The 21,336-nt window shown below is 41.0% G+C and overlaps 1 protein-coding gene across 1 annotated transcript in view; it reads right to left on the bottom strand.

The window, feature by feature from the left end:
• The window catches only part of LOC149203961 (endo-1,3;1,4-beta-D-glucanase-like), a 142,472-nt gene that overhangs the window by 30,966 nt on the left and 90,170 nt on the right, over positions 1-21,336 (bottom strand). The window contains exons 3-6 of the mRNA XM_089403633.1: positions 11,142-11,277; positions 10,816-10,906; positions 10,469-10,558; positions 10,162-10,262 (exon numbers count right to left, since the gene is read on the bottom strand). Of these exons, the coding sequence (XP_089259759.1) occupies positions 10,162-10,262; positions 10,469-10,558; positions 10,816-10,906; positions 11,142-11,277 (418 nt within the window). The remainder of the gene's footprint in view (positions 1-10,161; positions 10,263-10,468; positions 10,559-10,815; positions 10,907-11,141; positions 11,278-21,336) is intronic.

Raw genomic sequence — 21,336 nt, 5'->3', positions numbered from 1 at the left:
GCACATCGATTTTATCATTCACAGAGAAACAATGAACAATATAGACTATACACCAGATGAACATTATATCAGATCTTCAGTAGCACATGGGCTTCTCTGCACTGCATTACACCATACACTAGACACTAGATCTAACACCAGATCTCATGCTGTTTGTATCAACAGATTGTCAATTTCCTCATCGCGCCAGGTTACACACGTAGAAAGATACACACAGAACCAACCATGATTGTCGCCGGATGTGAATTGGATCTCCAAAAACGCCAGACCAGATTCATGCTCCATTGCACCATTTAAAAAAAAACACATTGTTGCCCTAGCGTCAGTATTTCAGACTCCAGAGTAGATGAGCATAAAAGATGATACACATTTGAAGGGAGCTGAGCCTCATTTTTATACTAGATAAAGAGGCTTCCAGACAATGTAGCCGACTTGATAAAAGGAGGGAAACTGATCTTTTAAAAATTTAAAATTTCAATTTGACACTTTGGAGCCATAAACAATTGTATAGAGGCTGACTTGACTACTTTCTTTGCCCTTGACCGTATTAATTTTATTTAAATTTTGAACCAAATATATCACCAATAAACCAAAAATCAAGCTGCCAGATAATATTTGATTTGGGGCTCCTTGAACAACTTTCGGGGCTTTAACTTTAAATGAGCACATCTCCCCAACTGAGATGAACCACATGACGTACCACCTATCGTTGGAATTGACATGACAAGGACAATCATCTTATGTTAGTCTTACTTGCAACATTACTGATTTTCTTAGCCAAAATCTTCATCAAATGCGGGGTACACTGCAGGGGATAGCTAGCTTCTAGAATTTATGTTATTGGAGCTTTCAAGTGATGCAACCTACGATGTATATTAAGAGCGTTCAAAGACCAACATTGGCATCAATGACAACACCATTCAACAGAGATCTCTCATTTGTAAAGGTAGAAGACCTAGAGGATGAAAATCCCCCCAAGGCCAAAGGCTTTGTGATTGCAAGTAAGGTGGAAGGATTTGATCAATTGAAGCTTCCATATTCTCCTCGCTGATCTTGTATGTACATAAGGCTGTAATTGATGTATAGCCGACATATCTTTGTGTAAAGGGCTGTTTTGACTTTTCATAGTTGGCTGTTATTTGCATGAATAGAAGGCTGAAGTGTTGTCTCTAAACCCTTTTCACTCCATTTTGATATCATATTTGGATTGTTATATGTCATAGGTTTGTTCATTCAATGTAAGGCAATCTATCAGACTCAATTCTCATCTTTGATGTCTTATGTGGTTACAAAAAGTCTATGGATGTGTTGTGTCTCTCTTGAACATTTTGAGGCTGTTATATACATATCAGGTCTAGCTGATAATTCTTGTTGTTCGGTGGTTTTCATGTTTGCTCCACCTGCTTTCAAGTTCTATCCATCATCTAGACTCCACATCCCAAGGACAAGGTGCTAGCTCTTGCTTAGATTCCCATTCTATTAAATTTAGGTATGTTCTATGCTAGAGCAATTTATTTCAATTTTCACAGTTAGCTCAATATCTTTTCCAGATTAGCAATCACATCAACATTAAAGTAAACTGCAGATAGAACATAAATATAAATCGCAAAAATCAAGCCAAGACAAGAGGACGCAAGATGTGGCGCTAGCCAGGGACAAACCACAATGTGGGGAAACCCTTGATCAATTCTTCTTATATGTTCTTCAATAGTTCAGCAGAGAGAGAGAGATAGTACATTTACAACAGAAGTCAACACTTTGACTTTCTAGATAAGAGAATAGATCATCTCTAACAAGATGATACATGAGATCAGTTGAAGACATGCTGCTTCAACTGATTCTCCAAGGTGACTCCTTCACCTATCATTGTGCTGCATCTCATCATCATGTTGCACCTCATTGTGCAGCACCATGTTGCACATGCTTGCTGTCCCATTGTGCCACTGCTGCACAATGTCATGGCTGTCCCGTTGTGCCACTGCTGCACTATGTCATGGCTGTCCTGTGTATCCACCATGAACCATTGCAGCACTATGTACTTGCTGTCCTATGTATCCACCATGAAACATTGCAGCACTAAGTACTAGTTGTCCCATGTTGTACCATTGTACCATTGCTGTCCCGTTGTGCACTATATGCCATTGACCATTGTTGTCCCATTGATGTACCATATTTCACCAAGTTGCCTTTGTTGTCCCATTGCTTATCATTGCAGCACCATGTAGCATTGTTGTCCCACTGCTGCACCATACTTCTTGCTGTCCATACTGCTGCATGTCCATCATTACCATGTTGTCCCATTGCTGCACCATACTGCACAATGTTGCCTTCATCATGCTGCCACCAATCACATCATTATGCCATTGTACTTACTGTGCACTGCTGCAATTCTGGGACTGGTTAGGGTACTAACCACAGTCCCTAACAGCCCATCAAAACTAGCCCAGAATTGCACTTAATGACTGATGTTGTCTTCCACAGAGATGCTGCCCTCCATGCTGCCCCTTTGAGGTAGTTTCAGGCCCAACACTTTTACCTATCTCCCTAACACAGCTGTGGCATCCAAATGCCTAACTAATAGCACTTGCCAGCACCCAAACACATTCATTCTTCATGTTGTCACTAGGGCTCTTCTCTTGTTGTGGTTAGGGCTGCCTTGCTGCGTATAGATTAGGGCAGCGTATAGGAGCAGGTATGGGCAGCGTATAGGAGCAGGTATGGGCAGCGTATAGGAGCGGTTATGGGCAGTGTATAAGAGTCTTTTTACTGCGGCCAGGGCATCCCTTTTTGCTGCATCTAAGGGCTGTCTCAAACCCTTCCAAAACAGCGTATGGATTAGGGCATGACTGCGTTTAGCTAGGGCTTGATATGACCTGCGTTTAGGGCATGATAGGACTGTGTTAGTCTATGAATAGACTGCGGCTAGGGCTCCAAGATTAGGGCTATTGAAGCTCCCTTAAACAGTGGACAGAGCTCCCTTTGAACTGCGGCCAAACCTTCACAAGACCTGCGGCTAGGGCATCCTTCTTTTGCTGTGTATAGGGTCTCCTTCTAGACCTGCGTTTTTCCCTTAGAGATTCTTCTTTCCACTAAAACCCAAAACAAGTGGAGAAGAAGAAATCTCAAGAGAGTTGTGTGTTCAAATGACTTGCAAGGCACTTGTATTTATACCAAAACGTGGAGCACAAGTGGGAGCAGTTTAGTTGCTGGCCAACTTTGATGAATTGTCCCATAACACAAATAAATTCATATCTCCATGAATACTTATCCGAATCGGATGATCTTTAGATCAATCCTACACCTCTCGATGAGAGGGATTCAAGAAAAATATCAGATGCCATAAATAAGATTACCCACATGGAGTTTGGCCCTAGTTGCCAATTTTAACACTCCCTCTCAACTAGGGAGAACTCCATCCGTTGATCCATATGTCTGATTGTATTATCTCTGCCATCAGTGCCTTGCACTGCTCTGCTGAACCATGAAGAAGAAGAACTGATCGAGAATGTCTCATACCATTCTCTATTGACCCGAAGTTAGTTTCATCTGAAGAGAGTGTGTCATATCACTCTTACTGACCCGAAGTCAGTTTTATTGATTCCAGATCAATGGAGATCATCCTAGCATAGGGAGTATGGTAGATACAACGATGCGTCCATCGATAGTACTACTATGGTCCCTAACCCCATTTCCCTTCTCATTGATCATATTAGAGGTACTTCCTATGAGTCCCAGACTGCATGGATAGGATGCCTTGACAGGAGAACTAATCATCTTGTCCACAGGAGAACGAATCATCCTGTCCCACAGTCACCACGGAAGAACTAATCATCCCATCCCACAAGAGAACTAATCATCCTGTTCCACAGTTGCCATGGGAGAACTAATCATCCCGACACACAGGAGAATTAATCATTCTGTTCCATATTTTCCACGAGAGAACTAATCACCCCGGCACACAGGAGAACTAATCATCCTGTTCCATAGTCGCCATGAGGTATCATAGGGAAAGGTTGAACCTGTCATCCTGTACATAGCACACCACCAGGGGAGGGTGAGTCGCCCTGTGGTCGTATGTCACTCCAGTAAGTACCCCAAGCCCCCCAGAGCTCAAAGCATGCAACATGCAGGACCCTTGTATGAAGGTCTCTCAACGACTCCAATTCCTTCGAGAAAATCACAGATTTGACCTTTCCCCGCGGTTTTGACAAAGTGTCTGCGACTTGTACATCAGTCTCAATGTGATGGAGCCTCCTCGCTCATTGACTTACCATACCCCAATTGAGGTAGTATCTGATGTCTATCTGCTGGAGCAATCATCGAATACGGGATTCCTCAATAATCGAATCCCCCCTGGTTGTCACAAAGAATCAAAGTGGTATTGATCATGTGTACAAAACAGCGCACTGAAGAGCTTCCACAACCAGGCAACTTCACACGAGATCATACTCATAGCTATGTATTCGGTCTCGACGGTGCTTATAGCTACCGACTTCTGCTTCCTGCTCATCCATGATATCAAAGCAGAATCCAGAGAGAACCAACACTGAAAAGTGCTCTAACGATCCTCCACACTGCCTGCCCAGTCAGCATTCGAATAATCACGTAGCTTCATATTTCCGGCAGTGTATCTCAATCCATGAGAGATTGTGCCCTGAAGATATCTCAAAATATTCTTGGCACCAATCCAGTGAGGCTCAATCAAACATGAGCTCACCATGCTAACAGCAAAACATATATCCGGACAAAAGTTCACCAAGAACATCAATGCTAATGAGTTTATGAAACTCAGAGGCATTTCCCAAATCCGGTCCAGCATCACTACCATATAACTTCTAAAAGTTAAGATCCATGAGGTAGTCACAGGCTTGCAGTTTACTATTCCACATCCGGAATCCAACTCTCTCTTACTTCTACAAATGAGAGGGTCTGCACCTGTTAGAAAAAGGTCGTCCTCAAAAGGTGCCGGTATGAGAGGTCTATCATCCACAACCTTCGAGCAATGGTTTGGATCAGTCCCACTCCTAGTGCATCTCAGCTTCATCAAACAGCTATCAATTCTCTCATACTACGCCCAGGATGTTTTGCTTCAAGCCATAAAGGGCTTTCTTCCACCTGTATACATGAGATTCCCGATCATGAATCTCAAAGTCCTCGGTTTGTTCCAAACCTGTGGACCTGCTACATGAGGGGAATGGTCCCCTTGTAAGATTTTCCTTTGGTACATCTCGGACATGTACCTTCATGCTCTTCTTGAATTCAAGCATCCCTGTCACCATCTGAATCACATCAGGTAGGGCCCCATAATAAGTAGACCTCTAATGCTATAGATGAGATGTGACAACTGACATGGTCTCCAATGGACCATCCTGCAACTTGATACAAATTTCCAACCCGAAACCCATGAGTAAAAGCATCTTTAAAAAAATCTATTTTCAAACACGTACCTTTTCATCGATGAATGCTACCTTGAAACCTTTGACTTCCATTGTCGAAATGGATACCAGGTTCTTCTTCTGATCAGGTACAAAAAGAGATTCTCGTAAATGAATAGAGTTACCCTCATTCAATATATGGGTAACATTCCCTACACCCTTTCTGGGATAGGTGGCATCGGCTCCAAGTATAACCTCACGATTGTTTCCATCTATACTAAATTAGAGAGATCACCCTTCTATCCAATGAAGTGCCTTGAAGCACTACAATCAATAAGCCAGATTCCCAAAGAATCTGAAGGAGAGGGCCAATACAAGATAACACTTCTTTATCTTATCAGAAATAACATTTGACTCTTCATACCTAGGGTTCCTTGCTTTCTTGAAGAGTCGCTTGTTTCCTTGATGACCTACATTACCTGTCATTCCTTTGATCATTGAAGATTTCCCTGGAATGATTGTTATCATCATCAAGTGATGTGTCCCAGCCATTCAGACACTCATTCATATAATGGCCGAACTTATTGCAACCAAGGCATCTGACTTTCCTTCCACCCTTAGATTCGGACTTCCCAATGAAGGGACCTTTAGGTAGGCCATCAAAAGCTTCCACTGCGCTATTCAGATAATATTCTCTGCTTCGATTTCACCCTTGCTGAATTTGAAGAGGGATGAGGAATCCATTGAGCCTTTTGTCCTTTCCCAACTGTTTTTGGTGATTGCTCTTTCACTCTTGCTTGGGCATTGTCTTCACCTCAGCTTTGATACCATGTTAAATTTAGGTATGTTCTATGCTAGAGCAATTTATTTCAATTTTCACAGTTAGCTCAATATTTTTTTCCAGATTAGCAATCACATCAGCGTTAAAGTAAACTGCAAATAGAACATAAATATAAATCGCAAAATACAAGCCAAGACAAGAAGACACAAGATGTGGCGCTAACCAAGGGTTTAAGCCAAGACAAGAGAAAACAAGATGTGGCACTAGCTAGGGACAAACCCCAATGTGGGAAACCCTTGATCAATTCTTCTTATATGTTCTTCAATAGTTCAGCAGAGAGAGAGAGAGATAGTACATTTACAACAGAAGTCAACACTTTGACTTTCTAGATAAGAGAATAGATCATCTCTAACAAGATGATCCTTGAGATCAGTTGAAGACATGCTGCTTCAATTGATTCTCCAAGGTGACTCCTTCACCTATCATTGTGTTGCATCTCGTCATCATGCTGCACCTCATTGTGCAGCACCATGCTGCACATGCTTGCTGTCCCATTGTGCCACTGCTGCACAATGTCATGGCTGTCCCGTTGTGCCATTGTTGCACTATGTCATGGCTGTCCCATTGTGCCACTACTGCACAATGTCATGGCTGTCCTGTGTATCCACCATGAACCATTGCAGCACTATGTACTTGCTGTCCTATGTATCCACCATGAAACATTGCAGCACTAAGTACTAGTTGTCCCATGTTGTACCATTGTACCATTGCTGTCCCGTTGTGCACTATATGCCATTGACCATTGATGTCCCATTGATGTACCATATTTCACCAAGTTGCCTTTGTTGTCCCATTGCTTATCATTGCAGCACCATGTAGCATTGTTGTCCCACTGCTGCACCATACTTCTTGCTGTCCATACTGCTGCATGTCCATCATTACCATGTTGTCCCATTGCTGCACCATACTGCACAATGTTGCCTTCATCATTCTGCCACCAATCACATCATTATGCCATTGTACTTACTGTGCACTGCTGCAATTCTGGGACAGGTTAGGGTACTAACCACAGTCCCTAACAGCCCATCAAAACTAGACCAGAATTGCACTTAATGACTGATGTTGTCTTCCACAGAGATGCTGCCCTCCATGCTGCCCCCTTGAGGTAGTTTCAGGCCCAACACTTTTACCTATCTCCCTAACATAGCTGTGGCATCCAAATGCCTAACTAATAGCACTTGCCAGCACCCAAACACATTCATTCTTCATGTTGTCACTAGGGCTCTTCTCTTGCTGTGGTTAGGGCTGCCTTGCTGCGTATAGATTAGGGCAGCGTATAGGAGCAGGTATGGGCAGCGTATAGGAGCGGTTATGGGCAGCGTATAGGAGTCTTTTTACTGCGGCCAGGGCATCCCTTTTTGCCACATCTAAGGGCTGTCTCAAACCCTTCCAAAACAGTGTATGGATTAGGGCATGACTGCGTTTAGCTAGGGCTCCAAGATTAGGGCCATTGAAGCTCCCTTAAACAGTGGACAGAGCTCCCTTTGAACTGCAGCCAAACCTTCGCAAGACCTGCAGCTAGGGCATCCTTCTTTTGCTGCGTATAGCATCTCCTTCTAGACCTGCGTTTTTCCCTTCGAGATTCTTCTTTCCACTAAAACCCAAAACAAGTGGAGAAGAAATCTCAAGAGAGTTGTGTGTTCAGATGACTTGCAAGGCACTTGTATTTATACCAAAACGTGGAGCACAAGTGGGGGCAGTTTAGTCGCTGGCCGACCTTGACTAATTGTCCCATAACACAAATAAATTCATATCTCCATGAATACTTATCGGAATCAGATGATCTTTCGATCAATCCTACACCTCTCGATGAGAGGGATCCAAGAAAAATATCAGCTGCCATAAATAAGATGACCCACATGGAGTTTGGCCCTAGTTGCCAATTTTAACTAGGGCCAAGGTAGAAGCTCTAGAGGATGAAAATCCCCCTAAGGCCAAAGGCTTTGTGATTGCAAGTAAGGTGGAAGGATTTGATCAATTGAAGCTTCCATATTCTCCTTGCTGATTTTGTATGTACGTAAGGCTGTAATTGATGTATAGCCGACATATCTTTGTGTAAAGGGCTGTTTTGACTTTTCATAGTTGGCTGTTATTTGCATGAAGAGAAGGCTGAAGTGTTGTCTCTAAACCCTTTTCACTCCATTTTGATATCATATTTGGATTGTTATATGTCAATGGGTTGTTCATTTTGATATCATAGTTGGCTGTTATTTGCATGAAGAGAAGGCTGAAGTGTTGTCTCTAAACCCTTTTCACTCCATTTTGATATCATATTTGGATTGTTATATGTCAATGGGTTGTTCAGATTCTCATCTTTGATGTCTTATGTAGTTACAAAAAGTCTATGGATGTGTTGTGTCTCTCTTGAACATTTTGAGGCTGTTATATACATATCAGGTCTAGCTGATAATTCTTGTTGTTCGGTGGTTTTCATGTTTGCTCCACCTGTTTTCAAGATCTATCCATCATCTAGACTCCACATCCTAAGGACAAGGTGCTAGCTCTTGCTTAGATTCTCATTATATATCCAAAAAGACTAAAATTATTATTATTCTGCAGATCTCTCATTTGTAAAGGTAGAAGCTCTAGAGGATGAAAATCCCCCTAAGGCCAAAGGCTTTGTGATTGCAAGTAAGGTGGAAGGATTTGATCAATTGAAGCTTCCATATTCTCCTTGCTGATCTTGTATGTACGTAAGGCTGTAATTGATGTATAGCCGACATATCTTTGTGTAAAGGGCTGTTTTGACTTTTCATAGTTGGCTGTTATTTGCATGAAGAGAAGGCTAAGTGTTGTCTCTAAACCCTTTTCGCTCCATTTTGATATCATATTTGGATTGTTATATGTCAATGGGTTGTTCATTCAATGGAAGGCAATCTATCAGACTCTATTTTCATCTTTGATGTCTTATGTGGTTACAAAACGTCTATGGATGTGTTGTGTCTCTCTCGAACATTTTGAGACTGTTATATACATATCAGGTCTAGCTGATAATTCTTGTTGTTCGGTGGTTTTCATGTTTGCTCCTCCTGTTTTCAAGTTCTATCCATCATCTAGACTCCACATCCCAAGGACAAGGTGCTAGCTCTTGCTTAGATTCTCATTATATATCCAAAAAGACTAAAAACATTATTATTCTGCAGATCCAATTTTGATATCAATGTTTAGGGGTTGGATCTGTACTCTTATTAGCAATTTCCCACTTGTGCCAAGGAGAGACAGCTTAATGGGAGGAGGACAATCACCAAGGTGACAATGGGTGATGTTGTCAAGTTTCCCTACAGTTCATGCTTGATGGCTGGATTTTGAATATCCTTGAAGTGCAGATTTTAGAGGTACTATGTTCCTTATGGTCATAGCAATAATTTCCCGCATGAGGGGCAAAATGAAATCATTGCATCCCTGACACTAATGGAAACACAAATTTACTTGTTGGGTCTTTAACTTTTCAATATGAATGCGGATTTATTAAATAGTGCCCCATATTGTCCACAAGGTTCCCTTAAAGAGATGAAATTTAACAAGTTGGGAAATACTTCCATCAATTTGGAAAGAAATTAAACGCTGTGCCATTAAAGCCTTTTTGACAAATTCATTTCTTTGAAAACACTGAATTGTCTGTTATAAGTAACTTTCAAGGACTATTCCAAAACATTAGCTGCATTTGCCAAGTATTTTTAAACAAGGTTTCAGCACTTTTAAAATTGTAGGAGTTTGACCTTTTCAGAATTTAACTGACCACATAAATAATATCAATGCTAGTATACCGCCTTCTCTTCTACACAAGAGTAGGTAATAAAAATTTGCTGACATAAAAAATGGGTATAGTTCTATTAACCAGTTCTCATTTGCTTCACCATTGAACTTGAAAGAAACCTTGGAAATAATTGGAACAAATAAATCTGCACGCACTAAACAATCCAGCAATTGAGTCAATTTATGTACCTCTGGTTTTGCAGACAAAATTGCTCCAAACTGCTGTACAAGTTCAGGTGGACTAGATTTATCAATTTCAGCCCCCAGAATTGCAATTGGTGCTTTAACCACTGGAGCAAATCATACACCTTTTTGTTAATTTAGAAAATCTTATTTTAAATTTAAGAACAAAGAGAAACTAAAGATATCGAACTGAAACTGTGAAAGATAAGGAAACATTAATAACAGATGGGCAAGTTAATGTCCATGTGGTAGTGTACCCTATAGACTTGACCCAGTTTACAAAGAAACATTGCAATAAGCTTTATATCCATACCTCTAATATCATCAATTGTTACACGTGACGGATGTAATAGTACTCCTGCTTTCAGAGCCTCCCCTTTAGTTAGCTCCACTACCACCTTGGCTGCCATTGTGATTAACATCAGTGTTAGTGTTCTTCAACAGAGTTACTACACCCATGCCCAGGCCCCATATCTGTGTCTGCTTGAATGCATTCTAAAGATCAATGTCTAATTTCATAGCATCAGGGATCTTACAAGTGAACTACACAGCCTCTATGTGCATGCATAGTCCACCATGATGTAAGGCATGTTTGAAATCCAATCTAATTTTAATAATCACTCACCATACAAAGAAGGAAACAATAGAAGCAGTTCTCACCTCCCCAGCAAAAGCCAGCTGCACCAATCGCAGATATGCCTCTGCTTTTCAAAACCTCTATAATTTTGGTGGAGTCCTCAAATCCCTTGGCCTAATGAAGCATAAAAGTGACTAATCAAAATGGTGTTCCCATTTTCGTAAATAGTGCAGTACATCTAAGCTGTTGCAAGATTAGAAATGAGCAACAAGAGTATTTTGTAATTAAAGAAACTAATTTGAGCCACTCAACTTATTTCAAATAATGTATCTAGAAATAACTCAGGTGCCCATTTCATATGCCCAAATTTAACATTAGAAATAAAATAAAGAAAGTGAAAAATCTTTACTGGATCATGATTTTTAATCCAATCTTGAAACTCAGCCATGGGATTTTCACCACTCCCTCGTACGAATGGATCCCCATAAAAATAGTCAGGAACAACCACTAAGTATCCAGCCGCTGCTACTTTGTCAGCAAGCTTCCTATGGCCACATTCAAAAACATTGCCCAAAATACTTAATATGTCAAAGTGTCTTATACAAGTTCAATTGACCGACAAGAACTAAAAACCAATTTTTCCGTATGAACAACTCCTACAATATTCACTATTTTCTAGAAAGATACTTGTTTGTCACATTATACATACAAACAGGTTAGACTTACCACACTAAAGTTTTTAGTTGCTAAAGATGTATAAAAAATTTAAAATTTTGGATATTAAAGTCTGTAAAAGTTGTATTGATATTCAAATTTGCTTGTGGATATTGCTCAGAAAATGTTGGAGTAGGAAAAATGCAAGATATGAGATGTTTTCTCATTATAGAAGGTGGTATTCAATTCATATTCAGCATAATTGATGTAATTTCCAGAACATACAGAAGTATGTTTTTATTATCTACCTGAGTTAATTAACCTTTTCACATTATTTAACTAAACTAGCCTAAGTTACATTCCCATTTAATTTTACCTGGGACTAACCTTTATCTATTTACATAAGTTACCATTAGTCATTACATTCTCCTGGCCCTCATCGATGACCAATTCGTAACTTTTACACCAAGTTGTTATGAAACTTTATCTATTTATTCTTTCACAAAAGCTCAATGAAAAAATCAGCTTCCTGATCCTGAGAAGGACAATACAGAAGAGTTCCATCTCTCTGTTCTGGATCTTCTCCCAGACAAAGTGATGATGAACCCTACATGCTTTGTCTTCAATTGGTAAATTGGATTTTTCACCAGCTTCAATACCCCCTAATTTTCATGGTATCCACAAGGAACATCCCAAGCCATACTGCCTCACAAATTTGATATCGTGAATATATTCTACTTCTTCCTAGTCAATGAAATCATACATGAACTCGAATTGAACACATACCCTAAAGCTAGACAATGATACCTGCTCTACGAAATTTAGCAGGCCTTGGAGAGGGGACCCTACAAGGCTAAAGCTAAAACAAGTGCTAACAAAAGGGTAGTGGCCCACTATCACCATAGCGAAAAGTTAAAAGTTAAAACCCCCCGCTCTTTACGGACTTTCACTGGTTGGAGGAGTCTTGGTAGGATAAGATCACCTATGAAAGATATTCTAAGGGTAGAGAATAAGGTGATAAGCTAGGATCTCCTTAAGAAAGACTCAATATATGGCTCAAGGCTTCACTAGGAAGCAATCCGCTTTCTACAATAAGACCTAGAAAGATATGCGCAAGACCTAGGGTTTGATAGGTTAGGCAAGTGTTGGAGTTCCCAAAAATCAAGGCAAGGAGAAAAGGTTCCTTATGATTGATTTCAACAAGGTCAAGGCTCATGAAACCTTCAAGGAAGTCCTCAAGTTGAGAGAAGAAAACTAGGGTTTTCCCTCTTAGGGAAAACACCTAGGGCAAGAGATTTTATGGATGAAATTGAAGTGGATGCCCACCAAAATGAGAGATCTTGTAGCCAAGACACTCTTGATGTTTAGGCTCTCCAACCACCAAAAATCTCCTTCCCTAGAATTTCGCACCAAGCCCTAGTTGACTAGTCTAGCCTTAAAAGGACCGAATTTTAGGAGGGAGAAAAGATGGATGAAAAATAGGATTGATCACCAATGGTTTGGACTAGTGCCTTGTCCCTTGGGTATATGGAGTCAAGGATGTCAAAGATAGGCCAATCTTGTTTCTAAGGAGGCTGAAATTTGATGCCCTAACACAAATTTCAAGCATTTACCCACTCAAGGAATAATGGAGTTTATGGGAAGAGCTTCAAAGAGTTTCACCACTAGGACAATTCTTACAATGTCATGTATGAGTAATGCATGCAATTTTCTTCTAGCTAGCATTCAATAGATATTCAACAAAATTTAGGGCACAATTTAGCATGAACTAGAATTAATCATTCCATACATTAGACATAAAAATAAAGATCTTCAATAATTAAGAGCACTTGCAAGACAATTATGCAAGAAATCCATCCATTATGCCAAGAATAGCTCCAAAGAATATCCAAAAATCAGCTCTAAATGTCAAAGTGCATCCAAGAGAACAAGAAGTGTGAGTCTCTCTAAGGAGGCCAAAAATCGAAAGAAGTGTGATGATGTGAGATGAAATTACATCTCACAAATATATATGAGTCCTCCTAGGTCTAATTTTACATACAAGCCCCTAAAATCATAAAATAATGTGCAAGAAAGCCTCTATATCACAAGCCGACCTAGTAACCAATGTGAACATAAGATAAATCTCCAACAAAAGTGCTGAAATGTTGACATCATGCATGTGATGGCTCTCCAAGGGCTGATGTTGAGGCCTAACAGTGCCATGTCAGGTATAGGGGGCCTTTAAAATCATGATGGAGGAGTTGGCCCCTCTGTCTTGGTGCAAATCATCTTGTGGACCCCTAAATATGGTTTGGGGCACAAAACTGGGTCTCATGGATCTCCAAGTGGCGAAATCTGTCTCTACTCCACCGCTAAGGGCACTAAAGATGATGCTAGCCCTCCCATGTCTCAAGGTATGAGAGAAACCTCATTTGGGCCCTGGATCAACTACCTAACCCTCATGAAGTGCTAAGTTGGTTGGGGCCATGCTGGTCCAAGCGCATCATCCCATGGATAATATAGGGCAAGGTGCAGAAGTTGTGGGTGTTGAAGGTGCCCAAGGCTATGAATGATGCTCTACAAATGTTTGAAGTCCCATGGCTCTCAACGCATCACCTATGGGTGTTAATATGTCCCTCTGGAGGACCTGGACCTAAATTAAGTTGCCTAGACCTATAGATGGAACCAACTGCCAATTACATGCAATATCCAGTGCTGCAACTTTCATCATCAAGTACATTAAGCATTAGTGCATCTAAGTGAACCAAGCTTGAAAGGAATGGGCATAATAACACTTCATATGTGGCTTCTCTCCCAAAATTGGGGCCTTAGTGACATAATGGTGTTACCTCCCTAAGTAGGAGTGGCTAATAAACAACCCTATTAGGTGTTTCCAACCCCCAAAGGGAAGTGACATGTCCTCAATCCTCCCTTCAATCGATAGGTTCCATATGAATAATGATGGAACGGGGGGGGGGGGGGATTCCATGGCCAAGTGTCAAGGTCAAAGGGACCAACTATGATGTAATACCTCATCCTGGGTGTATAGATGAGAGGAGGGAGAATTCAGGGATGCATGAGTTACCTCAGCCTTTGTTTTTCTACCCCTCTATATTGCCCTTTACTTTTTCTTGATTGTTCCTTGTAATACTGCTCATAGCTCAAAGAATGAGAGCTTGCTTTGTATGATGTAAAGCAGTTATTAGCCCCTTTAGGATGGGGCAGTTTATCGCCCATCAAGGATTGGGACATGCAAGGGTTCTTTGTCTTCCATAACATAAGGCAACATTGGACTACAAACCGAGTGATGGCCATATGATAGAAGTAGAGCTCATGCTTGGCTTTTGCCCACATGCTAATTCGTAAGTCCTAGCCATCTTTTGCATTTTTCTTTTTCTTTTGTTTTTCTTGTGTCCACTATATGATCTTTCTTTTCTTTTAGCTGCATCAACCTCCCAAGGTACATTTCCAGGCCCCACCCAAAGTATGAGGATGTGTGCATGCCAAATCCCAATGAACCAATGGTTAGTTGACCCAAAAAAGAGAGGTGGAATAAGGGCTCATAATGTACAGAAGGAAGTGACAAGTATGGAAAAGGATAGATGGGACACGCTATCTCAATCATGGATTCCCAAGTAGTGCCCCCTTCTAAAGCCATAAACCATTAGGGGTGGTCCTACTAGACTAAGATTGAAAATTAACCCCCAATTTGAGGTGAGGGAACAAGACTATGGCCAAGACCCTTCTTTCTTCCAAGTCACACCATAATTCATGTTAAAATGCCCAAATACAAACAAGCATAAGCACACGATTGCATAATGAATAATGTATATTTTGATCAAAAGCCCACCTCACAACATGCGCTCATAACAAATGGGCGAGGAAGCATATGACTGATGCAGATGGCGAAGATATGAATGGCAAGTTACATCAGCTACAAAGTGGCTCTTAGGAGTTGTTGGCTGTAAACTAGAAAAGATGAATAGGAGAAAAGTTTCTCCTAACGATCACCCACTTTTGGTGGGTAACAATGTCAAAGCCCTCAATCCACCATCACAAAAGTTGTTTCTAAATTGTGCTTTACTTCATCAATTGCACCTACGCCAACTCCTTTGATTATGAGATTATCTACATAAATAATAATAATGACGCCCTAACTACTTATGATGCACATATTCAAATGTACTCCTTTGAAAACTACTCAACTATTAGACGCTCATCAATTTTCAAGCACCATGCCCTCAATGTTTGTTTTAGGCCATGTTACCCATCCATATATAGAAAAAAAAATTCTCCTATGATGTAGCTTACCAACCAACAGCCCCTAGTATGATCCACAGATAGCCAACCTCAAATGCCTCTCACTCATTCTTATCAGTCAGTCTATTCATTAATATAGCCTACTCTCCAATGAAAGTGGGTCATCCCCTGTGAGGTATATTAACCATTTTTGCATTCAAGTGCTTTCATTAATATTTAAGACATTCTATTATGTATCACAGGTTGAAATTGGATTAGAGACTGCTTTTGGTTGTGTATTCGTTCCCTTATTTCACCTTGGTGGCTATCATTTGCCCCTAGGCCAGTGTGACCTTCCTTAGGGTCTCTCTTTCACTGTCTAGGAGGGGCACAAATAGGAGGTTCTAATGATGGTAGCATTCCATGTTATTCATACTTAAGACTTGACATCATTCTGTCTTACGATCGGTTGTAGTCAGTCACTCATACTAGTTCACTATAGGCCTTGTCCTATGAGAAGAAGAGGTTACAAATACTCGAGGTTGATGTCATTTTAAGAAAAGAAAAAACATAAGCCAAATGTCAAAACGCAAAAGAATGGCAAGGGACGTGAATCAATCAAAAGCCAATTATAGCTGATCTCTACCCTTTATTATATAGTCACTCATCCCCAAGAATATCCATGCATATCACGCCTATCAAAGTGTAATATTCCTAATTGGAAAATAACAGTAAATACCAAAAACATGAACTAGAAAATTAAAATTAAAGTCCAAGCACCCAAATCAGAACGCCATAGAAAATAAGCAGAATAACTAAGCCATTTTATTAATCAAGGGAAATATGAGTACATAATGAGTAAGAACAATGGAACTTGGGCTTGCTATGCAAACCCCAAGTGAAATCTCGCTGATCCAACTACTAAAATGGCTCCAAACTGATAATGCACACTACCCAGAAAATCTCCTATAGGCTGCCAAATGGAACTGGTCGTCTTGCTCAAAATAATGCCGGAGTGCCCTGAAATCGCAGTTGCAAGCTCCTCTCGTCAAACCCGAAAATACCCAGAAAAGGTTTGGCCTATCTCCAAGCCAAAGTGGAACCCACAAAATGGTGCAAGTTCCCAGCTAACCAGCGATTCACCCTACTATAATTATGAGGATTTCGGGCCCAAATATCACCCATACAATTCTGTGAAATTGGTCAAAAACTCCTCTCAATAAACCCAAAAAATTCCAGAAAGGGTTTGGGATGAATTCACCGACCCCCAATGACCCCCAACAAGTGTGAATTACCCAATCTAGCCAGAAAACACCCCACAATTTTGATAATACTGAATTATGCCCAAATCTACCACGGGAAATTTCTCCCAGCTCCGGCTAAATTCTCCACTAAGAAATACCTCCTATCTCCAACCCTTATCTCTACAGACACCACTTCTCTAAACCCCTACATAGCACTTGGTTGATCGCTTCCACGCCCTTGCCAAAAGATAGAAAAATTGACCCAAGTAATAGCCTCCAATCCAACTCGGCAAATCATTGTCCAAACTCCAGTCTAACAATAAGAAAATTCCCTGCAAAATCTCGAAGCCTCTAACCCACGCTTGCTCCCACAATGTGCTCCACAAAATACCTTTGCGCCCAAGAAAAACGCACTGCTGAATAAACTCCTACAATGATGTCCAATGGAAGCTCTGAATTGAGCTCCCCAAATTGCCTCACTAGGGAGACACTCGAAGTTCTCCGAAATGAGGGTGGAATTCCGCTTGGAATTCCTGGTGCTAAACAACACTCTGGCCCTTGTGCTAAACAGCTCCAAGAGAAGATGAAATATGAAGTGTAATAGCCAAAAGATGATCCACAAAATGAGTCCATCCTCCTTTTATAATTTCTCCTCATGCCTCTAGACTCCTTTTTTAATATTATTTTATTAGTGGAGGCCATTTTCCACTAAGTTAATTTTGCTGCCATTTAATAAAATAATAATTTGCTCAACATGAGCCTCCAACTATTCCTCCATAGACAACCCGACATGCAAGACATGCTCACCAGTCAGTTGTAGGTGGCTTTCGTCCTGAAGCTCTGTCATAGACCAGGATGCCTCTATACCTATCGACTTCTCATCAATGATGGAGATGTCTCCCAACACATCATCAACTTGTGGTGCGATGTTGTCACCTGAAAACTCAATCACAACACTGGGTACTTCATCAACTGTCGGCCTCTCATCATCGAGTGTATGCCTCAACTGTCAGCCTCTCATCAACGAGTGTATGCCTCAATTGTCTCCTTGCCAACCATGGCCCCTTCAATTGCCTTCATTTTCTGCCTTGATCCTCCTCATCATCCCTGCATAATTTCATTGAATTCCCACTTATTTGTGCACATCTCTTAGTTAACGCATGAATTCCATGTCCCAATGATTTGTATGCCCTCCAATTTGTGCCAATAACTCCACATCAGTTGCAATCATGTCTTGCCATCTTGATGCATTATCCATAATTTTGGGCATAGTGGATTTGTTGTCTAATTAAGAATGGTCCCGATTCCCAATCGTGGTGTGAATTAGTTGCTCCCCCACACCAATCATCATCTGTTGCATCATAATCACCTCATTCAACAATATAGCCATGTTGTTTGATTTTAATCTTTTTGTGGATCGCATGATTTCTTAGCTTTTTATTATGCCCTTGTCATCACTTGGCTTAAGGCCCACAGCTTGGCCAAGATCATGGCTCTGATACCACTGTAATATTCCTAATTGGAAAATAATAGTAAATACCAAAAACATGAACTAGGAACGACAATTAAAATTAAAGTCCAAGCACCCAAATCAGAATGCCATAGAAAATAAGTAGAATAACTGAGCCATTTTATTAATCAATGGGAATATGAGTACATAATGAGTAAGAACAATGGAACCTGGGCTTGTTATGCAAGCTATGCAAACCCCAGGTGAAATCTCATTGACCCAACTACTAAAATGGCTCCAAACTGATAATGCACACTGCCCAGAAAATCTGTTATAGGCTGCCAAATGGAACTGGTCGTCCTGCTCAAAATAATGCCCGGAATGCTCTGAAATTGCAGCCGCAAGCTCCTCTCCTCAAACCCGAAAATACCTAGAAAAGGTTTGGCCTATCTCCAAGCCAAAGTGGAACCCACAAAATGGTGCAAATTCCCCAACTAACCAGCAATTCGCCCTGCTATAAGAATGAGGATTTCAGGCCCAAATATCACCTGGAAAATTCTGTAAAATTAGTCGAAGACTCCTCTCAATAAACCCACAAAAACCCATAAAGGGTTTGGGCTGAATCCACCAACCCCCAGTGACCCCCAACAAGTGTGAATTGCCCAGTCTGGCCAGAAAACGCCCCAAAATTTTGATACTACTGGATTATGCCTAAATCTACCATGGGAAATTTCTTCCAGCTCCGACTAAATTCTCCACTAAGAAATACCTCCTATCTCCAATCCTTATCTCTCCCAACTCTACTTCTCTAAACCCTTGTGCAGCACTTCGTTAATAGCTTTTGCGCCCTTGCCAAAAGATAGAAAAATCGACCCAGGTAATAGCCTCCAATCCAACTCAGTAAATCACTGTCCAAACTCCTGCCTAAAAATAAGAAAAATCCCTGCAAAATCTCGGAGCCTCTAACCGACGCTTGCTCCCACAATGTGCTCCACAAAATACCTCTGCGCCCAAGAAAAATGCATTGTTGAATAAACTCCTGCAATGATGTCCAATGGAAGCTTTGAATTGAGCTCCCCAAATTGCCTCACTAGGGAGACACTCTAAGTTGTCCGAAATGAAGGTGGAATTCCGCTTGGAATTCCTAGTGCTCAACAGCACTTTGGCCCTTGTGCTAAACAACTCCAAGAAAAGATGAAGTAGAAGTGTCATAGCCAAAAGATGATCCACAAAATGAGTCCATCCTCCTTTTATAATTTCTCCTCATGCCTCTAGACTCCGTTTTCAATATTATTTTAATAAAATAATAATTTGTTGCTATTCTCCAAGAAAATAATACTAGCCACCTCTCTCCAATAATATTTGCCCCTTTTTAATTAATATTACTAAAATTGGGCAATATTCCTTAGTGACTCCCATGCTTCACAAAATTGGGGATATTACACAAAGTAAAAGGAACTCATAGAACATCCCAACCCCAATGAAGTAATAAATGACCCATCATTTAGGGGATTATATTATCTTTATTACATAATAATCAATGGAGCTTGTTAAACAAGCCAAATCAAATGAAGAAAAAGGCAAATAAGGGGGCTCGAAAAAACAAAGGTGAGGGAAGGTAACTCAAGCAGCTAAGTGCTCCCTCTACAAAGGTGCTCATGGGTGATGGTTTTACATAACCTAGTATATGACTATGACACCTTTTATTGTTGGAATTTCTAGGTCTAACTGTTAGAAACCCTTCATGTACTTTTCTGATTTATTTCAGCCTACTTGTTTTGGTTAATTAACAAGTTATTTACCATGTAAATACTGAAAATAAATACAAGTACATGCTCAACACATTATAGATCATCAACTGAAGAAAACAAAACAAGCACACAAGTGACACCATTGTTTTTGGACCAATGTCCCCAGAAAAACCCAATGCGCGAAAATCGGTGCAGCTATCTGAGGGTTTTAATTATTAAGCGGTTTCAGAATACAATCTGGGTGCCAAAACCAGCTCACCCAACAGAGAATAATCTCGGCAGTAGTACCTCTCAGTCGAAGACAGTGGTTCCAGCTGAAACCCCGGATAAGCACTCTAACGGCTCCCAGCTCCAATCTGCCCCACGAAAACCCCAACGTCAGCCTCTAGGGACTGTGTCAGCCCTTTTTGGCCTAGCATCTGCCCAGTGTCACCCTAGCTCACCCTATGTCAGCCTCTGGAGGCACTGCGTCAGCCCTTAGAGCCTCTTCATCACCCACGCTAGCTCTCTGAGGCATTGCCAGCTCCTAGCTGCCTCTGCATGAGCCCTGGCTGGCTCTGTGTCAACCTCTGGATGGCTCTGCATCCCTCTCTCCCCGCTTCTACGCTGATCCTCCTGGTACTATCTCTACCTCTCTATTTCTGTATTCACTGCCCCTCAGTTGGAACTCTGATCACTCTTTCGACTTCCTCGGCAAACCCTGCCCCAAAAAATCGAAATCTTGATCAACTCGGTGTGTTCTCCAAATGACCCTCAAGCCTCCTTTTATACTTTTCTCATTGACAATTCCACGGCCAAGATTAAGTCCCTAATCAACAGCTAAGATTAACTCTGGCTTGATCCATGACTTTTGGACCCTTCTAACACAATTTTATATTAATTCACATTAATATTTTATTCTCCCTAAGTTTAGACTTAGGGACTCTATTAAAAATATTAATTATTTTAATATCACCCAAACTGTTTAGAATCTACCCAAACCATTTCTGGATATTGTAGATCTCATGTGATTTAGCCTCTCCACCAATTTTCGTGGCTAGAGCACATCCGATGCTACCCCAAATCAACACTCCCTCTTAGCGAGGATTGTGCTCTACTAATACTCCTCACTAAGTATTTTCAGCATCGGTCCCTGTGTTGATGCTAAGCCTGCTGCCCAACATCCTCTGCACTGTTGCATCATGTACTGCTACCCATGGCCCTGCCACTACCACTGCTGCATCTATACAGCAACTCCCTCTGCATCCGTGCAGCTACCCATGGCCCTGCCACTGCCACTGTTGC

This window comes from Pinus tabuliformis, chromosome 2_1, assembly GCF_031772625.1.
Source record: "Pinus tabuliformis cultivar Carrire ecotype Pingquan chromosome 2_1, CPIR1, whole genome shotgun sequence".
Classification (NCBI taxonomy): domain Eukaryota; kingdom Viridiplantae; phylum Streptophyta; class Pinopsida; order Pinales; family Pinaceae; genus Pinus; species Pinus tabuliformis.
Note: the sequence above shows the minus strand (reverse complement) of the source record. Positions and strands in the feature narration are given on the sequence as shown.